General features: G+C 29.5%; 4 protein-coding genes across 14 annotated transcripts; 2 read left to right on the top strand and 2 right to left on the bottom strand.

Moving 5' to 3' along the window:
* The first annotated feature begins 525 nt into the window (after nucleotides 1-525).
* Nucleotides 526-15,162, top strand: LOC122628862 (oxidative stress-induced growth inhibitor 1-like). Of its 11 annotated transcripts, none has more exons than XM_043811637.1 (9): nucleotides 526-853; nucleotides 956-1,170; nucleotides 9,904-10,014; nucleotides 10,787-10,923; nucleotides 11,166-11,647; nucleotides 11,732-12,239; nucleotides 12,364-12,780; nucleotides 12,931-13,255; nucleotides 13,290-15,162. In XM_043811637.1, exons 4-8 carry the CDS (start codon nucleotides 10,863-10,865, stop codon nucleotides 13,167-13,169), a joined length of 1,707 nt encoding a protein of 568 aa, XP_043667572.1. In that variant the 5' UTR covers nucleotides 526-853; nucleotides 956-1,170; nucleotides 9,904-10,014; nucleotides 10,787-10,862; the 3' UTR covers nucleotides 13,170-13,255; nucleotides 13,290-15,162. The 11 variants fall into 11 exon arrangements, with proteins under 11 accessions (XP_043667572.1, XP_043667566.1, XP_043667567.1 ...); XM_043811631.1 differs by having other exon boundaries at nucleotides 527-853; nucleotides 9,904-10,008; XM_043811641.1 differs by having other exon boundaries at nucleotides 542-853; nucleotides 9,904-10,008; nucleotides 11,166-11,635.
* LOC122628864 (syntaxin-16) lies at nucleotides 14,138-16,829 on the bottom strand. The gene is made up of 5 exons (XM_043811646.1): nucleotides 16,554-16,829; nucleotides 16,260-16,478; nucleotides 15,956-16,163; nucleotides 15,599-15,855; nucleotides 14,138-15,275 (listed from the first exon to the last, which is right to left on the bottom strand). The coding sequence occupies exons 1-5, from the start codon at nucleotides 16,632-16,634 to the stop codon at nucleotides 15,066-15,068; spliced, it is 975 nt and encodes a 324-aa protein (XP_043667581.1). The 5' UTR covers nucleotides 16,635-16,829; the 3' UTR covers nucleotides 14,138-15,065.
* A 328-nt stretch (nucleotides 16,830-17,157) lies between these two features.
* LOC122628347 (protein bcn92) lies at nucleotides 17,158-18,175 on the bottom strand. The gene is made up of 2 exons (XM_043810565.1): nucleotides 18,023-18,175; nucleotides 17,158-17,666 (listed from the first exon to the last, which is right to left on the bottom strand). The coding sequence occupies exons 1-2, from the start codon at nucleotides 18,103-18,105 to the stop codon at nucleotides 17,456-17,458; spliced, it is 294 nt and encodes a 97-aa protein (XP_043666500.1). The 5' UTR covers nucleotides 18,106-18,175; the 3' UTR covers nucleotides 17,158-17,455.
* A 734-nt stretch (nucleotides 18,176-18,909) lies between these two features.
* LOC122628566 (odorant receptor Or2-like) lies at nucleotides 18,910-21,290 on the top strand. Its single transcript, XM_043810975.1, has 9 exons — nucleotides 18,910-19,173; nucleotides 19,307-19,426; nucleotides 19,523-19,640; nucleotides 19,749-20,010; nucleotides 20,128-20,247; nucleotides 20,385-20,475; nucleotides 20,611-20,774; nucleotides 20,860-20,992; nucleotides 21,081-21,290. The coding sequence occupies exons 1-9, from the start codon at nucleotides 19,015-19,017 to the stop codon at nucleotides 21,132-21,134; spliced, it is 1,221 nt and encodes a 406-aa protein (XP_043666910.1). The 5' UTR covers nucleotides 18,910-19,014; the 3' UTR covers nucleotides 21,135-21,290.
* Nucleotides 21,291-21,292: the final 2 nt, after the last annotated feature.

The raw sequence follows: 21,292 nt of genomic DNA on the forward strand, positions 1-21,292 counted from the left end.
AATATTAAAGACAAAGGATTGTTTATTTATGAAGATAAATAGATAAAGGTAAGAGACAATTTTTGTAAGGAGCAATTTAAAGCGATATTACGAGAATAAGAAGTCGAGCAATTTAACAGTAATCGTAGGCGATATTAATCAGATCCAATGAAATATGGAAATTTCTCGTTGAGCTCGAATTAGATCTTTTCATATTGACTTTGTAAATTGCTTCGAAGGACTTGACGCATCGTGATACACATATACACACACAGACACAACAACAGAAAAGATTTTTGATGTTTTCAAAAACTTCGACAAAAGATGTTTGTTAAAAGTAATCTATTCCCATCGATGACAAACGTTTTTCATTTTTTTTTCTTTTATGGAGAAAACAAGAAAATAAATAGTAATCTTCCTTACCGATGATTAAGATATAAATATTTCTGTTTTATCGACAAAGAACAACCCCGTTTTAAAACGAAGTATAAGCCTTCAGATACTAAAGAAAGTTCGATCTTCTAAGGGCTAAGTAATTCATCCTAAATCTCGATAGAACGCGCCAAACAGGTTATGATAAGAGAAAAGACGACTAATACTCTCATGAAGTCGACTATCGTTCCGTATTTCTCGATAGTGTTCCGCGCAAGCGACGTAGCAAGGAAAACCTAACCTAACTTACATAGCAGTATAGAAATCGATGAGTTTCGTAAAGTACAAAGCCTCATTGTTTTCGACCTTTGAGTGGTCTTTTTTTTTTTTCTCGAAGTAGTACGTATTTTTTTCACGGAGCTTAATCGTGATTAATTGTTTTAAAGGAGAACGTTACTACGATTTAATCTTGTGAAGAAGGAAAAGAAGGAAGGAAAGAAAGGTAGAAAGAATAGAAATTTCTCTAACTATAAATAATAGTAATAGTAAAAGTAGTAGTCAAACAGGAAGTCATTAATTTCGCGTTTATTTGTGCACGAACTAGTACAAGGAAGTTGCCGACTTTCTCGTTAAGATTAATAAGACGATTCAACGATGATACCCGAAGGTGTTTTCTACCAATGGAGAATCGATGAATCCTCCGAAAATATCGAAGGCACGTTAGGACGGAGCTCCTTCCGTCGGATTAGAGCTCCTTCCTGCAATCCGGATTAAATTTATTCGTTGCAGTGCTTCGGCACGACGAAGGAATTTCTGCAGGTAAAGAAATCGCTTTTATCATTCGTATTTTTCGAACCCAAATCGGTATTCATTCGTAGCACGTGCGTGGCGACTCGTTCCTTTGCAAAAAGGGTTTCTCTTCGATTTCTTTTTTTTTTTTCGTTTTTTTTTTTTTTTTTTTGCGAAAGGTCAAGTACGTGACGCAAGTACTTATACAAAATGGTGTACGTATGTGTTGATGGCGCGCACCATTATAATTTTAAATCTTTTTATATACGTGTGTATGTATGTATGTATATATATATATTTTTTTTCTGTGTTTTTTTCTTTCTTTCTTTCTTTCCTTTTTTTTTCTTTTTTTTTCTTTTTTTATCGATACGATTTTATTCTGCTAAATGAATATTGTGCAAATTTTAAATGATACAAAAATGATTTTGTTCAAATGATTTTGTTCAATTAATTTTGACGAGGAAAATGATTCATTCTTAGGTTACGTATTTCCTTAATTTTATTCGAAAATGTAAATTTAAACAGCCGACGTAATATCTAAGTATCTATCTATCGCGTCTCGACATGTTCGTTCTATTTTTAGTTACATCCGGCGCCACTACCAAATTGATCTTGAATTACGTAATCCCTACGATATTTTATCATCGATCTTACATTTGTATTTTTTAACGTATCAAACGTTAGTAGAGGTTATTGACATCGTTCTTATTGTTAAAGTTTTCCATGTGTTCTGTCGACTGAGAGTTCTGACTCATTGAATTAAAAAGAAAAAAAAAAAGAAAAAAGAAAAAAAAAAACAAAAAATAAATAAGTAAAAAGGAAAAACTGGTTTTCCTTTCTTTCTTTTTGTTTTTACAAAGTTGATTTTGTAATTTACAAGAAGTTGTCTTAGTTAACGATGCGTATCGATTTCTTTTTCTTTTTTATCTCTCATTTTTGTCGTTTCTGATCATTTTCTTTTCTTTTTCTATGTATTCGAAAGAACCGAATGAGAGATTTAATTTACGAGATAAATAGATAGGTTAGAATAAAGTTCTTTTTTGTTTTCCTCCTTTTCTTTTTTTATCTTTTCAAGTAAGAAAAAGAAATCCTTGACTTTATCGAGATAATTTCAGTTCTTTTTTTTTTTCTTTTTATCAATTTTTTTTTTTTCAGATAAATGCTAGCTTAAGAAAATTCCGATAAGCGAATAGACCACGATACAAAGAATTCCTTATTCTTGAAATAATCTATTTATAAAAATATACAACGAAGATATTTCATTGAAATTGATATATAGTTTGGGTTAATAAAAAGATTAGTATAATAAGTGTCTTACTTAAAATAGAACAAGAATTTAGGTTAAATCGTAAACGTAACTTTGTTACTTGTGCCAGATTTCGCAATATTTTCTTAAAGACGTAAAGATAGGAGTATAATTTTCTACGAAGATAAATATGTAATACGATATCGTGTAAACCGTGTGAAAATCGAGCGTTGATAGATTTGGCGGGAAATTTGATTTCTGCACGATGATTTGATATATTAAAAAGAATGACGTCGACTCTTACGTAACCATCAAGATAACGTTTTTACGTATGAAAAATAAGTAAATACGTATACGAATGCGAACTCGAAATTCACCTTAGTCATTCTCCAAGTTAAGACTTTTCTTATCTCGATTGCATGAGATATTAAATTTTTAATCTGCTGTTGTGTTTTCTTTCCTTCTTTTTTTATTGTCATTTGTTTTTTCCTAACTTGCATAAGGACGACGAACTATGCGCATTTTCTTCGTTCTTATCGAAAGAAAGGCTTATAATAGATACTTGCAATTTTTGAACGATTGCATTGCATCATGTAACACCTTACACTAGTGAGGATTCTAAAGAAAAAGGAAAAGAGAGACTGAGAAAGCGCGCGCAGAGCAGAGCGGTCACGTGACCCGACTGAGTATTTCAGTCGGCCATGCTGATTGGTAGGAATAATATGCGCGAATTATAAAAATCCAAAGTAATTCTAACCTAAAACTCAAAAGCGTAAACCTTTAGATCGATCTTAAAGAAGATTATCTTATCGCGATGATTTAAGCACGTAGTTTATATTACGATATATTATTGAAAGATATCATGTTATCGTTAAATTGAAAGAGGTGGAGAAAGTAGAAGGAGTGAAGGGTTAAAGAGAGAAAATAATGTTAAAAAGAAATAAAAAGGAAAGGAAAGGAGGAAGGAAGAAAGGAAGGATAGAAAAGGAAAAATAAAAAGTAGATGAAGATGGTGGAGGAGAGGAAGGAGGAGGAGGAGGAGGAGGAGGAGGAGGAGGGTTGCCTCGACCTTCGATCGCATTCTCCGCGTGCATCCGTTTCCGTCGAGCGGTCGCGCTTGAATCACGCGTACTTTTTACCAAGCAAACCGAGTCAGAGATGGACGGACGAATCATAATATAACGAAAGAAAGAGAAAGAGAACGATCAGTACGACGCCGATCGTCGAAGCGGGAAGACCTATCGCGGCTTCGATTCGTCGACGAGCACGTGTTTCCTATTTTTTTTTTTCTTTTTTCCTTTTAATTTCGTATATGTATGTATGTTTCGAAGATAATAAGCTCATGCTTTTGCTCTTTTTGTAATCGTGTAAAACTATCCATATTCTTTAAACCTTCCTCTTTTAATCGGTCCGTATTTACTTTTATTTTTCCTCATCTTATACTTATTTGTTGCTTCGCCGAATCAAATTTGTTTCGAGTCGTTTGTAGCTAATGAAGTTCGAGGAATTCAATTCGTTCAGTGTTGCATTCTTTCCATTCTTTTTCTTTTTTTCTCTTTTTTTTTTTTTTAAGTGCATTCCATTTCAACGTACATAACACATCGACGAATTGATTATTATTTAATTCCATATTATTAATTCGTAAGTATTTTTATTAATATTTGTTTTTCTCGCTTAGTTTTAACACATTAATTATCTTTATTAAGTTACGTCAATTCGAGCATGACATGTGTTGCCTATTCTTACGCATATTTTATATATTATCGAGGAAAACGAAGCTCGGACATTTTTGAATATTTAATTCGATTCTATTTAAGAATAAAACGTGTTTTTCTTTCGTTTTTATATTTTTATCTCCTTTTTTTTTTTTATTTTTCTCCTTCTTTTTTTAATGGTTTCTTTCGTTCTTCTATTTTTATCTTCCTTTTTTTTTTATTTTCCTCCTTTTTTTTTTTAAATTCGCATGGGTTTCGTGATAGATGGCGAGGTCTCAGTAGGTCGCGAATCGCGAATGATTATTATCGATTCTCCACGGACGCATTATTTTCCTCGTGGGAACTTTTATTTACATATTTTACAGTCGACAGTCGCTACATATTGGTTTTTATCGGTAATATCATAAATTTTCGATCGTGAATCATTTTGATAGATTTCTTTCGATGGCAACATTTCGTCGATGTTAATAAATCGTTTCGTAAAACTTTGCAAGGCAATATTTCGTGTCGTACGAGAAGTTAAAATATTGGAAAATGAAAAAAAAAAAAAAAAAGAAAAAGGAAAAATTGGATTTATTCGCGAACAAATATCTCGAACTAGTCGGAGACTACTCGTTTAGTCGATTAGATTATCTAAAGGTCATTCGCGGAATGTATACATTTTTCTAATATAGATAATGACAATTTAAAAATAATGGAAGTCTAATAGGAAGGTCTCGTGCATTAGTTCGCGTTAGAAATCGTAGAATATAATGTTTCTTGATGGTTTGAAATATTGATGTCATATAAAGGACAAGGTCGATAAAACGCTTTATTCACGCGTCGTTCTACGATCGATTCTATTGTTTGCATTGCGTGTATTTATATTATTCGTCTTAATTGAAATTATTTATCCGAGAATGATTTAGCACGATCGCAATTCGATGTTTATATATCTTATTCTACGTAATGGTGCAATTGAAAATATTAGATCACCTCGTTCACGATCCATTCCGGTTTCTCGAATCTTCCAAGTATGTACGTATACTTAGAGACAAACGTATCTACGTCTTCGGTTCAGAGCATTTTATGCGCACAACCAACTATGCATGGGATGATGATGCTCTTGGAGCCTTTTAATAATCGCATACCAGACAGTACAGTAAGGACGGCTTATAGTGCTTCGTCGAACTTTTCAAATGCTTAAATGCTTCATATCGAATAGCATTGTGATTGATGATGATGAATGTCGATTATATATATATATATATATTTTTCCCTTATAAAAAAAAAGCTATTCGATAAATAGAAAATATAACTACGGTACTGTTATATGTATAGATCGATATGTTTTAATAGATTGTTTCTAAACAATACCTATTCATTCATTCATTCATTTGAATTAACAATGGAGTTGTGTACTTTAAAGAAGAAGAGAACATTTTATTTTATAATCGAGTCATGCAACAAGTTCGACTTCGATGAAAGTAAGGTCGATTGTTGCCCGTACGTTCTAGATAAAAGAATGTAAACCATGTTAATATGAGTTGCAATTGTTAGAACCGTAATATTTATCTAAAGTTATTCCAAACGTTACTATTATCGAAAGTTAACTATTCTTTTAAAAATATAAAAAAAAAAAAAAAAGAGTCAAAGAGAGAAGAGAGAAAAGAGTGAAAAAGAGAACAAAAGATAATGTTCGTCGAATCTGACTAAGGTCTAACGATAAAACGAGATATAAGACATTTTAAAGTCGAATTGCCATTGGATGATTTTGGGTATATCTGGTAATACTGGATTGACCGGTTATGTTAAAGTAACCACGCATGACTATCTTTCGCTCATATAAAATGCTACTTCCAGTGGCAATTTTTCACTTATCGCCGAACAGTTTTCGTCGCGATCTACAAGGTGTAATTTATCGAAGAAAATAAAATGCAAATTATTAGAATTATTAATTAGGATGATAATAAGGAAGTGATTTAAGTGGTTTAACTTAAAGTGGTCAGATATTAACATGTGAAACATTTGTTAAAAAGAGACGAAAAAAAGAACGGATAGAAAATGAGTAGATCGTTCGAGGGAAAAGATAGATTTCGATTAAAATATTATCGTCTACAGGAACGTTGCTATTTTTATTTTAGGATCGTGAGGAACGAGGGTATCCAGCAATAGTCTTTACATTCAACCGTGCATCATAATATCGCAGAGACACTTCAGAAGTCTCCGTTCTATACGTTTATTCGCTTCATCGATCTCCTCCTTTCTTGTCTCCTTCGTGTTCCTTCTTTTTATCTATGAAAATTGGTCAGTTCGAACGTTACATAAGATTGCTTCATATTTCTTGGCACGTTATTTAAGCGTGTTGAATTTAATATTTATTTAAGATTAATGAATTTCCATATAATCTTTTTACTAATTAACTTGCACGAGAGTCAAGAAAATTAGAAACAAATATTTCTATATACAACGAGCAATTGATCAAATATTTATTAAAATATGAAGAGAGACCAGACATAAATTCACGGTAATATTACTTTGACGCAAAATTCGTAATCAGTATTTATTTTTCTTTTTATTTGAACTTGTTTTTGAAATTTAATATTTATTTAAAATTTCTATATAATTCTTTTACTAATTAACTTTCACAAGAGTCGATAGGATTAGAAATAAATATTTCTATTTATGTATAACAAGCAATTGATCGAATATTTATTAAAATATGAAGAGAGACCAGACATAAGTTCACCGTAATATTACTTTGAATAAAATTCGTAATCGGTATTTGTTTTCTATTATTCAAACAAGTCAACCAAGCTGACGTAAATACATATCTACGTCCACAACTGTTCGAAGGGTTAATTTGTCACTTATTGTTAAAGCGTGCGAGTTACCATATACGCGGCACTTAAAATCGCTAAATTTTTATAATTCTTTTAGCAAATAATTATTAAAATATAAAAAGAGTACAGACGTAGGTTCACAAATAATATTACTCAATAAACTTTCATAACTCTGTTATTAACTAATTTCTACAATATTATGAAACTAAAATCGATATTCCTATATATAACAAGCAACTGCTAAAATAGTCATTTAAATACGAAGAGAGACCAGACGTAAGTTCATGGTAATATTACTTTGACGCGAAATTCGTAATCAGTATTTACTCTTTGGTATTAAAACAGGCCAACTAAGCTGACGTAAATACGTATCTTCGTTCGTATTAATAAATGTTCGAAGGGTTAATTCATCACTTAGAGCGTGCGAGAAGCTCGATATATGCGATATATATGATATTTAAACTCGATAAATTTTCATAATACTTTACTAACAAATTTTCGCGATGTTATAGAATTGCAAACGAATTGCCTATGTATGACGAGCAATTGGTCAAATAATTATTAAGATATGAAGAGAGATCAAACGTTAAGTTCGCGATAGTATTACCTTGAAGGAAAATCGTAATCAGTATTTGTTTTTTGTTATTGAAACAGACCAGACAAGCTGACGTAAATACGTATTTGCATTTATAAATGTTGGAAGGATTAATCCGTCATTACGTACGTGGGAGGTAAACGATGTATGCGATATACTTAAACGATACTTAATCTCAGTAAATTTTCATAATTCTTGTATTAACTAACTTTCACGATATTATAGAATAATAATATTTCTATGTATAATAAACAATTGATGGAATAGTTATTAAAATGTAAAGATAGATCAGACGTAAGTTCTCTGTGGTATTATCTCAACGTAAACTCCTAATCAATATATGTTTTTTGTTATTGAAACAGCCAACTAAACTGATATAATTATGTATAAATATATATATATATATATGTTCAAAAAACTCATTTGGTACGTGGCGATATTGCTTAAACTCAGTAAATTTTCATAATTTTCTTATTAACTAATTTTTACACTGTTATGGAATTAGAATATTTCTATTTATAACAAGTGATTGATCAAATTAAAACGATAAAATATAAAGTGAGATCAGAGTTAAGTTCAGGGTAATATTATTTCGACGCAAAATTCAAGTTATCAGTATTTATTTTTTATTATTGAAACAGGATAACTAAGCTGACGTAAATACGTATCTGTGTTTATAAAAGTTCGAAGGATTAATCCGTTACTTCGTACATGGGAGTTGCATGATATATGCGATATACAATAATGTCAATAAAATATCAATAAATTTTCATAATTCTTTTATAAAACAATTTTTATATTATCATAAAATAAGAAACGATATTCCTATGTATGAAAAAAAAAAAAAGAAAAAACAACTGGCCAGATAATTATTTAAAATATTCAAAGTCGTACAGACAATAATATTACTCAATAAATTTTCATAACTCTTTTATTAATGAATTTTCACAATGTCATAACACTAGAAACAATATTCCTATGTATAAAAAGGAATTAGCAATATACTTGGTTAAATATAAATAGATATCAGATGTAAGTTCACGATATATATCAAGTTTACTTTGACGCAAAATTCATAATCAGTATTTGTTCTTTGCTGTTTAAAACAGGCGAACTAAGCTGACGTAATTGTTCGAAGGGTCAATTCGTCACTTAGTACGTGCGAATTATACGTTATATGCAATAAACACAAGTAACATGAATCCAATGTTATGTTAATTTATACGAACTTGTCGTAGTTAATCTTTCGAACGAAAACTCTCTACCTTGAATCGAGTAAGCTTCGTAAGCCTTGGCTATGTAAATTTATCAGAGGAACGACCGTGTACCTTGCATAGAAATCTCCGGTCTTTTTCTCCTTCGTTAATCGAATCACCCGTAACGCGTTTATTTCGAGTCAATTAATCACGTCGGAACGTATATCCGTTCTATTTGCCTGAAACTTTCATAAACGATGATTTATTTAAAGGTCGGTTCGATAACGTTAAAAGAATGAAGTAACTTTTTCTCTTTCTTTTTGTTCATTGTATAAACTGAACAATTAATTAAAAAGGAGGTAGAAAAGTAAATTAAATTCACATCTCGCTCTATGAAAACCGGAAAGCTTTTGTAAAAAAAAAAAAGCGGATGTAATATATCCTGTGGCAATTTATGTTTTTCATCGTAATAAAAGGATAACGAAATTGTTAAAATAGTGATGTAGGTGAAGAATGTTAATTATTTTTTTGAAAATAAAGAAAAGAATATAAAGGTATTCCATTATAGAAAAACTATTATGAAATATTATAGAAAAATAAATAAGTTCATCTTGATCGTTTACTTGCTATCAAGAGAGATAAAAAGAAAGCATCGATTAACTCGTTTAAAAAATGACCGATTTATTTCCTATTGAAACTGTATTCATCAAACGTCTTTCTTTTCGTTCTGTCTTTGTTGCGTAAAAAATCTTACTCGACGTCGATATATCGAGCGAGCCATGACCCAGCCGACCCCGAACGAAATCGCATAGAATCAAGAAATTCGAGAAGTTTTTCTTAATAAAAATTATTCAAATATTGGGACATAGTTTAGAAACGTCTTGAATTTTTGCTACGTTTTTAGTTACTCGAACGAATTTTTTTTTTTCTTCTTACGTCGCATAAAAAATACTTTTGGGTCATCCATTCTCTTCTATTCTTTCTTCTTTTTACAAAATTAATGATTATTCAAACGAAACCATTGTTAGGGATCAATGACCGAAGTTTTATATTTACAACTTTGCTCTTATCGTTTAGAAATTATATACGTAAATATATATATATATATATATATATATATATATATATATATGTAAATCGATCACACAGATTGATTATATATTTTTTTTGGTCTTCCTTTCTTTTTCAGATCGAAAGGTGTGACTTCGTCGATGTTGAAAGGTCAAATCGATCAATGTCGTCGTAATCTCATGCGATCGAATCGTATTAGAAGCTTAGGAAATAGAATAAACCGGTAAAGGTTGTTTCTAGTGGAAGGTTGTCACTCTCACTGTAAATTTTTACTGTTAGACGGAGAATGGAAGCGTTGTGGTTGATAAAATGAAGAAACAATAAAATAATAATAATAATAATAATAATAATAACAATAATAATAATAATAATAATATTAATAATAATAATAATAATATCGTATTCATATAAGTATTAGTATAAAATATGAATGGAATATTTAATTTTTTAATTATTTTTTTTCTTTTCTTATCTCTACATTGTGATAAGCTCTTATTCTTGTAAAATATTCCCTCCGTCTAACAATAAGTATGGAAAATTACCGGCTACATAAGCTTTGGAATTTTATAGGAGAAAAATGTATGAAAGAGAGACTAAAAAAATACGAAAAAAAAAAGAAAAAAAAAACAACAACAACAACAAAACGTTACATGATAGAAGCGATTTATGTCTCACAATGTATTCGTGACAAGTCTCTCTAACATATATTTTTGTCTAACGAGCGCGTTAATTATGGACGGCGACGCTCGTTGCGTCATTGCAATCATTCCTCATTGTGGGCATCATCATGGAATGATTAAGCAAAATCACAAGCAACAATTCTCGTAACTTTAATTCATTGTCTTCTTCTCTCTGTCTCTCTTTCTGTCTCTTTTCGCTCCCTTTCTTTCTTTTTCATTACCAATTTAATTATTATCTCGGTTGATAGGAAGAACGTTCGTAGCAATTATATCTCTAACATTTCATAATGACGTTTCTAACATGGAGTTATTACATTTCAGATTACGATCTAAACCGCAGTACTGACATTCATTTTTTTTACGGCCATCCCATTCGTTTCGAACGCCGAGAGAAAGAATGCAAAATAATTGCGATGACGATGATAACGACGTCGTCTACAAGGACATAGTCATCGTAGGTAAGGATCTAACGAAAATGTTTCTTGATAAAAAATAATTTATCTCGACGAATTATGACGATTAGAGGACATTTAGTCATCTCTAAATTACCTTGACTATACTTCGTAGAGAATCAAACGGTAAGACTAGTGTAAATATTGAATATTAAACTGATACATGATATTTCGTTTAGGGGATCTCTTTTGAATGAAATATTAGACATTCTGTTTGATTATATCGGGATCATATATGTATTTTGTAGGAAATGGACCAAGCGGTATTTCTTTGTCGTATATGCTCGCTGGTAATTGGCCTTATTATACCGGCGAGCCTCATCCAGTTGATGACATGCTGACGGCGCGTCTCCATTTTACAACGAAACCGTTTACCAACGATGAAGATGTTGATGAGAGTGACGAGACGACGCGGAATAAGTTAGACGAAGATACGTGCTCTCGACGGCAATGTAACGTTGCTAACGACGGTTTAACACGAAGTAGAGACTTAGCTCACAGTTCACGATGGAAATTGGAAACGTTGTCGTCCGGTCTCGAGGGCAGGAGCGGTGGTCGACCTTTGTCTTTACTTATGGACCAACTGCAGAATCCATGCGTCGATGCCGGTCTCGATGTGCCTTCGCTTTTGCATTGGAAGTCTAAAGATCAACATTCGGAGCACAAGATCATCGATCACGTAGTTCTTGGTAAAGGTCAGCCTGGTGGAGCTTGGCAGGTATTTAAAAATGTATCCATTCGATAGATTAGTTTTCATTTAAGAATCGTTTAAAATTAATCGACGATTTTTAACGAATGATTTATCTATTTACAGTTCATGGATCCGAACGTGTTAACGATCAGCTTAAGTCGATGGATGTCGTTACCTGGATTAGATTTAAGGCAATGGGAAAAATTGGTAGAGACTGAACAAGTACAAAAATCAACCTTGGCAAACGGCGATCCGTGTTCTCATTCTCCAAGAGAGAAAATAAGTGCATGTAAACCTGCCAGCCGTGTACCAGTAGGTACCGTTGCTGCTTATTACAGAGATTACGTTAACGAACAAGGGTTGGACAAATATTTCCGATGTGGGACCACTGTGACTTCGGTACGACCGATCGATATTGGTGCCAACAAAGATTTTGAATGGATCGTTGAAGGATATGAGAATAAGACTGGTAAACGCTTTGAATATAGATGTCGAAGGGTAGTTCTTGCCACTGGTACTACAGATTTATCCAATCATTTGGGAATACCTGGAGAAAGATCGCAATCCTCCTGGGTGATTCATGATCTTAATGATCTAGAATCACGGCTAGATCAATTTCTAAGCGAATACGGTAGGTGATTACATTGTTTGTTTTCGTTCAATTCGCTCAGTTTTCTCTATCTTTTGTTTTCTTCTCTCCTTTGCATATAAATATCGATTGTACGTTTGCGTTTAAAAAATGCGTTTTATCATAGGTGAGGTCGCATTAGACGGATTATTGGATCCTGTACTAGTGATAGGTGCTGGATTAAGTGCAGCCGATGCTATTATGGCTGCACGATTTCGAGGGATTCCGGTGTTACATGTATTTCGTGATGCATCTAATGATTGGAACAAAGAATCGAGCGATAAAATAAAAACAAATACCTTCGATAAATTACAGTGGCTTCCAAGTTCTGTTTATCCGGAATATCACAAAGTTTATGAGATGATGGCAGATGGCGGTACGAATTATCCTCTTTACAAATCATTGCCGGGATATACTCTCGTGGATCTTAATATTAACAATGATGACCGTAATAGCAATCAACGTAATAAGCATACAGTTACTCTTTGTACCCCTAATGGACAATTGGAAAAATTCCGAGTTTCCATAGTAGCGATACTCATAGGTAAGTTACGTTTTTATATCGATTTTATTATGTATGTGTGGATCGAGTATTAGTAATCTATATTTAAATAAACCAACATGTGCGCCAGGATATCTATACTCTATTTGTAATCTTTTTTATTAACGAACTAATGATAATGTTCCTTTGTAGGGTACAAGCCAGATTTATCGTATCTGCAAAACAACGGTATAGGATTTGGAAAAATATCGGATAAATCCATCGACTGTAAATCAAATCCTATCGAAGTCGACGATATTACGTATGAAGTTTTGCAAGCACCTAAAAAGGGACTTTATGCCTTGGGGCCTTTAGTGGGTGATAATTTTGTTCGTTTCATTCTGGGCGGTGCATTTGGTATTCTTGCACATATTCTAAGTACTTCTATGTGAGATACAAGTCTAATATCTTTTTTTCTTATCCATCATCAACTTAACGAAATGTACTTATTTAATTTTTCGCTAGAATTCTACCACTGTTTTTTTCTTTCTTTTTTTTTTTTGTCTTTCTCTTTTTTTTTATCGAATAACTGCATTTACATAATACGATTCTTCACGAATTTGTATATATTTAAAAATTTATTTTTATATTTAGACTATGCAACACATATACGAGTTCTACGAACATTTGCTAATTTTAAGATACTTATTGTCATGAAAATTTTTCATGATAATAACAAAGAAAACATAAATGCGCTGCAATATTAACATTTTTGTACGAACTGATGCATGTAATATATGCGTACGTATTTTGCAATTTATATGTGAACAAAATATATGTACATAAAGGTTAAAAAATAGATCTCCACCAGCTTTGTTAAGGAGTTATCAATCAAATGTAAGATATTACAAATATGGAGAGATAAAAATATTAATGAAATTTTAGATATGAAGCATATAAATAATTTCTATGTATGAAATGCACTTGAGATATACATTTAAACACATTCGCTGTATATATTAATGTAGTGTATGTATGTATTATATGCACTGTGTGGTTGTGTACATTGATTTTGTATAATTGTATACGTAGTGTTGTATAAATGTAGATAGCATTCTACAAGTAAATAACGTTTAATGCCAAGATAACTATGCAAATGTTCTTGCGGATTTTGTACCAGTAGTTTACTTGTTTGGTCAGACAATCTATATTCCCTTTTTGGGTAAACATTTTTTCTCAAATTATCCTATGCCATTGTAATGAGACGTGTTATAAATATATTACGTGTATGAGAGAAATTAGCAATAAAATTTTTTAATTTAGTTTTATATTAAGAAAGAAATCTATTATATTTGGATCAGTTTATGATTTGGATCATTGCGTTTGATTTTTTTAACAAATTGTAATTAAAAGACAGGGCTGCATGAAATAGTCAATTTATTCATACTTTATAATAATAAACAATTTATACGATAATTTAACGAAATATTTTTCGTCATATATTGTAATATCAACATTTTTGTCTATAAATACATACAATATATACATATTTCGGCATACATTTATATGAGAATATTTAGAACTTCTTCGAGTGAACTTTGTGAAATATATAACAGAAATGTATATGAGTTCTTTCGTTATTAATATTAGTAAAGTTCCTATTAAGAATATACAATATAAATACTTGCAATCAAATTTATCGACATATTAATTAAAAATGCATTTTATAATTAAATAATGGGCAAATACATGGTAATATTATTTCTTTAAACATCTTTGATAAGAATACTTGTACAACATATGTAATGTACATACAATATACATACAATAAATAAATATTTATTATATTTTTTAATTGTATACTTTATGGAATGACAGTAACATAGTAAAATTATTTAAATGTTCAAGATAAAAATATAATTATATATAGGGTTGAAATAGTATAATCCCAGAACATTACTTCTAGTTTTGTTATACATATAAAATTTGTCATTCTCATATATTTCTGACATTTATATATTGAATTAAAATATATAGATGTAATGTGAAATACATTAATATTTTTTTTTTTAAAGGCCATTGTAAGCATTATCATCAATATTCACAGTTTGCATTATTTCTCAGTGATTCATTATTTTTTAATAACTGTTATATGTAGGTGTATATATATTGTGTTAAAAAATATTCTTTCAATTCTATGGAGGATATTTTTTTTTTATGAATATGTATCGTTTTAACTATTTTTACATGTTTCTTACATAAAAGCACTTAAATTGGAAAACATATTAATAAATAACAATGACTTATTGAAGACTAATGACGATCCATACGTATGTGAACACTGTACTTTATGTCTTTAATAGGAGAAATAAGAAACAAAGTAAAATAATAATAGCTGCTAAAACTACTATGCAATAAAGTTTTCTATTAGCTCTTTGATAGGAATCAGCCTTTTTTAATTGTTTGTAACCTTCAGATACTTGTACTTGTGTCTGTTCAATATTGTAATCAATCCGATCTAAAATAGTTCCTTGGTCCTGCACGATATTTGCCAGATCCTGTTTGTATCGGAACAAAATTAATTAATTTTTGAATTAAATTTGAAACATATATATTATAGAAATACAATTTTAGATAATATCTCAATATACGTGTTATTGTTTCATTTGTCTTATCTATATGATAGCTATATTGATAAAGACATATCATAAGACTTTAATTATCGTAATATATTATACTTTTGGATCATATATAATATATTATGGATAAGATAAGAACACAAACTATATAAATTTCTATTAACAAGTTTCTTCTTCCATCTATTTTATGTATCAAAAATAGATGTTGAAAAGATGGTATATATTATAATAATATCATTTACCTTAAATATATATTTTAGATCTGCAATACTTTGGACTATGCTTCCAATTTGTTGTTCTCTTTCTACAGCTACTTTTAACCTTTCTTCTGGATCTTCTAATTGTAAGAGAACAGATTCTTGTTGTTGTTCATCTTCTTCCCAGTAATTAGTTTTAGGATCGTTAGATTCCATTAACCAAGAAGCAGATGCCATATTGTTTAAAAAAGATTGATCTTCGCTAAAAAATTGATTACTTCTTTCTTCCCTTGATTTAATCTCTAAAATTGTTATTTAAATATTGCCATATTAAATTATTAGTACAACATTACAAAGAATAATGGTTTTCTATATTGATACAAGTATAATGTAAAATCATACGTGTTAAATAATGATTTTGAGCTGATCTGTAACGTATTCCCAAATCTTGTAAGGCGGAAGAAAGCGCTATCACAGCATTTAGTGCGAGATGTCGTTGAGCAGGTTTTGTTTCGTGTCTTGCAGCTGTTTTTATAGTTTGTACTTGACGATAACCATTGGCAAATGCACGTCCTATTTCACGAGATAATTGTTCCATTTGCCTCTCTTCCTATAATAAATTTCTTTTATAGTTCAATGCGTATTATAGTCAAAGCAAATAAAAAACATTGGAGATAGCTTAAATTCATTCATAAAAATTACTTACCTGTGATGTATCATCTAGAGTTGGTCTAGTTAATTGTTTAGCATGCAATTCCATTAAACTATCTATTTTTATTCTTAATCTGCTAAGAATATATTGTGTTTCTTCTAATGCATCTGCCCATACTGGAGGTGTTGAATCGCTCAAATTTATATTTCTTAGTTCAACATTATCTGCAGATATAGAATCCGAACTAACTAAAGCTGTCCTATCCGATAAATTCTGAAATAATATATTTGTTATTATTAACGAAACAATCAAATGTAATATTCTAAGAGACAGGTTATATACGAATACCTGTTCGGCATAAATATGTTTGCTTTGGAGAGCATTATTTCTCATTAAAATAAAAGGTTCTGTTAAATTTCTCGTAGCCATAATTCCTTAATTTTCGAATTTTATCACTATTTTATATACAAGTTTTATTAATTCATTATATCTCTTTCGATCGAAGGAGAAAACTATTTCGTTGCGATCCAACAGTCGACTGTCATCATGAAACAGCTGATTTTGGTGACGTATCGATATTATACATAAATTTGAAAACGAGATAATCTACCATAGTGATTGTTTATTTCATAATAATCGGAAAACGTTGAAAACATAAATTATTATTATATAATACGTGTATATATATATACACATATATATAAATTACTATATATATATATACACACACACACACACACACATAATACTTATCTCATAATTAATTTTTTATTTTTTTAAGTTAAACATACATTTTAGAATTATTAATGATATCTTTTTTATACGATATATTTAACATATTCGATAATATATCATATTTATATATTACATGCGTAATATATTAGATAACAATACTTTGCTTTATTATATTTCTAAAAATAGGATTATATTTCATGAAAACTAATTCTAAATATATCATCTATTAAATAATATTTATTGAATAAACATTTTGTTCGCAGATATTATACATTTAGAAATTAATGTACTTGATGTATAAATGATGCACAATTTTATGTATCTACTATATGTATGTGTAATTAGATTTATAGTGGCTTGTATACATACATACATACATATATATATATATATTAGTTTAAAAAATATTAGGTATTACAATCATTTGCAACATAAAATATTTCTATAACATATATAACAAAAATATTAAATTTTTACAATGTATACAAACTTATTATACTTCTAAACATATTACATTATATAAATTTACTATTAAGTTTATTTTTAGATGCAGTTGTTGTTTCAATTATTAATGGTCTTGTAGCATACAAGTGTCCTATTATCACTTGTCGTTTAATCATTTCTAATGCTTCTTGTCCTTTTTTAAAACATTGTTGGATTTCTTTTTCATCTTGTAATGTTTTGTTTTGTTGAAATTCGTATCTTACTTTACGAAGTGCATACATTCTATACAGAAAAATATATAGGTTAAAATATTATCAACTTAAGGGGATAAATAACTAAATAAAAGATTTTTAAGATCAATTTTAAATATATATATATATACATATATATATATATATATACATATATCAATTAAATATATATGTCAACTTAAATAAATAAGAAATTAAACGTATATAATTTTATATAAATACATCTAGATATTAAATTAATTCAGTAGAATAAAAATTAAATAAACTATTCATTAATATCTACATTTTTATAAGGGGTTAACTAACTGAAAATAAATCATTGACTTATAATAAATATAAGAAAGTTATATACAAAACATTCATGCCATAATAGTAATAATTAATTACCTAAAGTTATATGAATTCCATTTTTTACATTCTCGTATTAAATTTCTGTAAAGATTTAAAATTTTATTTTGAGTATTGGCCATCGTATACAACTTAGACCAAAGCAAATGAAAGTGTAGATGGAAGATTCTTTTTGCAAAGCTACTATTCTAACATTACCGATACATTTTTATATCTTATTATTTCTTGAAACTACCAGATGGCACTACGTACGAAATACAAAAAAGTTACCCATGGTGGCGCTACGAGTCAATTTGACGTTCGTTTATTGGACAGCGTTCGAAAACATTTCATTATCGAATTAAATCGAATTTTATTCGAAATCTTTATATATAGATCAAAGTGGATCTTCGATCGTTAGTTCAATCGTTAGAATAATTTACGTAAAAGTTATTTATAATAGTTGAATATTTCAAAATACATATGAACATATTTATTATATTTTTGATATCGACAAATTATTGATAAAAATTAAATACTTTGAAATGATTTTATAGTAACGAAGTCCAAAGTTTATTATATACATAGCATATGTCAGAGTGAAGAATTCGAAATGAGCTGGTCGCAATAATGTAATTCAACTGAGTATCGTATATAAGGTTATGTTTGAGAAAGTTTTCATGGGAAACAGTCCAGAAGTTTTTGTAACAATTTCTTATTGTTTCCAGTTTATATGTATTATTACGTCTAATCATATCTATACGATACGCATACCATTTTTGCAAATGGAGAAAATAAGCTTACTTATTTGCGATCGTGTATGAATATTAGATCGAGTTTCCCGTAATTTGCCATATTGCGATATTATTTGGAATTAGCCATATGACACCAAAAAAAAAAAAAAAAAAAAAGAAAGAAAGAAAAGAAAGAAAAGAAAAGAAAATTGTCCTAAGACAGTGGGATGGGAAAACAACGTATACATACATCATCAGTGTGTATCTTGTTCTCGTTCGCTTTAGATCGTTCTTCGTTCATACTTATTATTAAACAAAATGGACGTTTTAGTGAATCGTTATTATAATATTAATCGATTGCTTTTATTAGTTATCGGTTCTTGGCCAATGACTGAAAAATCGTTTATAAATTCGGTTATAGAAATGATACAAAGTTTTTTTGTTTATGTCATTCTTATCTCATCTATACTTGTTCAGGTAGAATATCTTGATTTTCGCACGATAAGAAGTAATAAGAATTAATGACGTGTGTTAATCATTTTAATAAATGATCATTCGTTTTTCTTTATGTGCTTTTTTATTATATATATATATATTTTTTTTTGTTTAGATATTTAAACTCATCACATCTGAAGCTACACTCGATCTTTTCGTAAACGTTTCTTCTTATGCGTTTCTTTGTATGGTATATCTTGCGAAGTATGGTCTTCATATGTTACAACTTGAAAACGTAAATTAATTTTCGTGATTATATATATTACAATTTTTGTGAATGATTTCTTTCGACAATTTTTGTTATATTCTTTCGTATCAATGTTTCATATAGATAAAGTGTCTTATTATACGAATTCAAAGTAATTGGAATTTATTGATCGACGAGAAGGAACTCGAAATTATGGAAGAATATACGCAAAAGGGAAAAAAATTTACGTTCATCTGTCTAAGTATGAAATTTAATATTTGTAGTTATAATTATGACGATAAAATGTCTTACGAATTTATTGATAATCTTTGTTTGTTTGTTTATTTATTTATTTATTTTTTTAAATCAGTTTTGTCCTGCTTTACGATTATCGTACTCCTGACTTGGACGAGTTTTTTGTTTATTTCCGATGTACTCTTACCATTAAACGGATCTCATCGATTGGAATGTCCGTTTGTGGCGGAATATTTCATAGACGAGGAGGTTTATTATTATCCTATTTTACTACATATGTATACGATATTTCTCGTCGGACTGATTGTTGTTATTGCGACTGAAGCATTTTATACTATATGCGTGCAACATGCCTGCGGTCTTTTTCATATCGTTGGGTAAAAATCGAGGAGACTTGAATTTTTCGATTTTATCTTTTTACATATTTTGATTATTATTTAGTCGTATTTTATATCTTGTTATTAATTATTTCTATTATTTCTTTTCTTTTTTAGATATCGTTTCGAGCAAGTATTCAACGACAGTATTTTAAATTCTATTTCGTTATCGAGAAAGAGTTTTGAAATCGAGAACTCGATCGTTCGTGCTATTAATTCGCATCAAAATGCTATTGAGTATGTATTTTTTATATATATATATAATAATAATATATTTATATAATTAAATATTTATTTGAAATAGTTTTTTAATATTAATTTTCTTTTCTTTTCAATAACGATTACTTATTAAGAAAATTTTTCAATTCTCGAAGGTTCGTCGATCATATGAATTCCTGTTTCTCAAATTCTTATTTCATCTTGACGATTTTGGGCGCCATCTCTCTAATTATGAATTGCACTGACGTGAGTATATATATATATATATATATATATATATATATATAAAATACATACAAATATATATGTTATATATATATATGTATAATTATATATATATCGTTAATATTTGTAAATGATTACGCTTTTTGTATATTGTAGATTTTACAAGCTATGAATCCGAATAAGAATTATAATCTGATTAGTGCTTCTGTTCGTGTACTTAATGCTTTTGTACGTATCGTTAATATCATTTGTTATATGTTTGGCATATTTTATTATGGACAGAAACTCATAGATTGTAGTACCAATATTTTAGAGAAAGCGTAAGTTTAACGTCCAAACATTTTATTCGACATAAAGTAAAATTTTGCAAAAAGCGTTTAAGAATACTCTTATGTGTATATATAGATATACTATTCCTTGGTATCTGACATCTTCGAAGATAAAATTTTCTTTAATGATGGTTTTGCAAAGAAGCTTGAAGAAATCTACTTTATTTATTGGCAATTTATTTCCTATGTCGTTGGAATTATTTGGAACGGTAAAAGGAATTTGATAAGAGCTCTATGTATGTATGTAAGTATATCAATTTTATTAGATTCGATTATATCATTAATTATTTATTACAGATCTTAAAAACGACGTCTTGTTACATTACGACACTTCATGCATTGCAATATTGATTAGAACAATTCTGTAATATGTAAAAGTCAAGTTGTCATACGTGTGTATATATACATACACACACACACACATACACACATACATGCACATATACGATCAGACGCATGTTCGCATTGATATAATTTGATTGATCAATGTGCATAATACTCACTACAAT

This window comes from Vespula pensylvanica, chromosome 4 (genome assembly GCF_014466175.1).
Source record: "Vespula pensylvanica isolate Volc-1 chromosome 4, ASM1446617v1, whole genome shotgun sequence".
Taxonomy (NCBI): Eukaryota; Metazoa; Arthropoda; class Insecta; order Hymenoptera; family Vespidae; genus Vespula; species Vespula pensylvanica.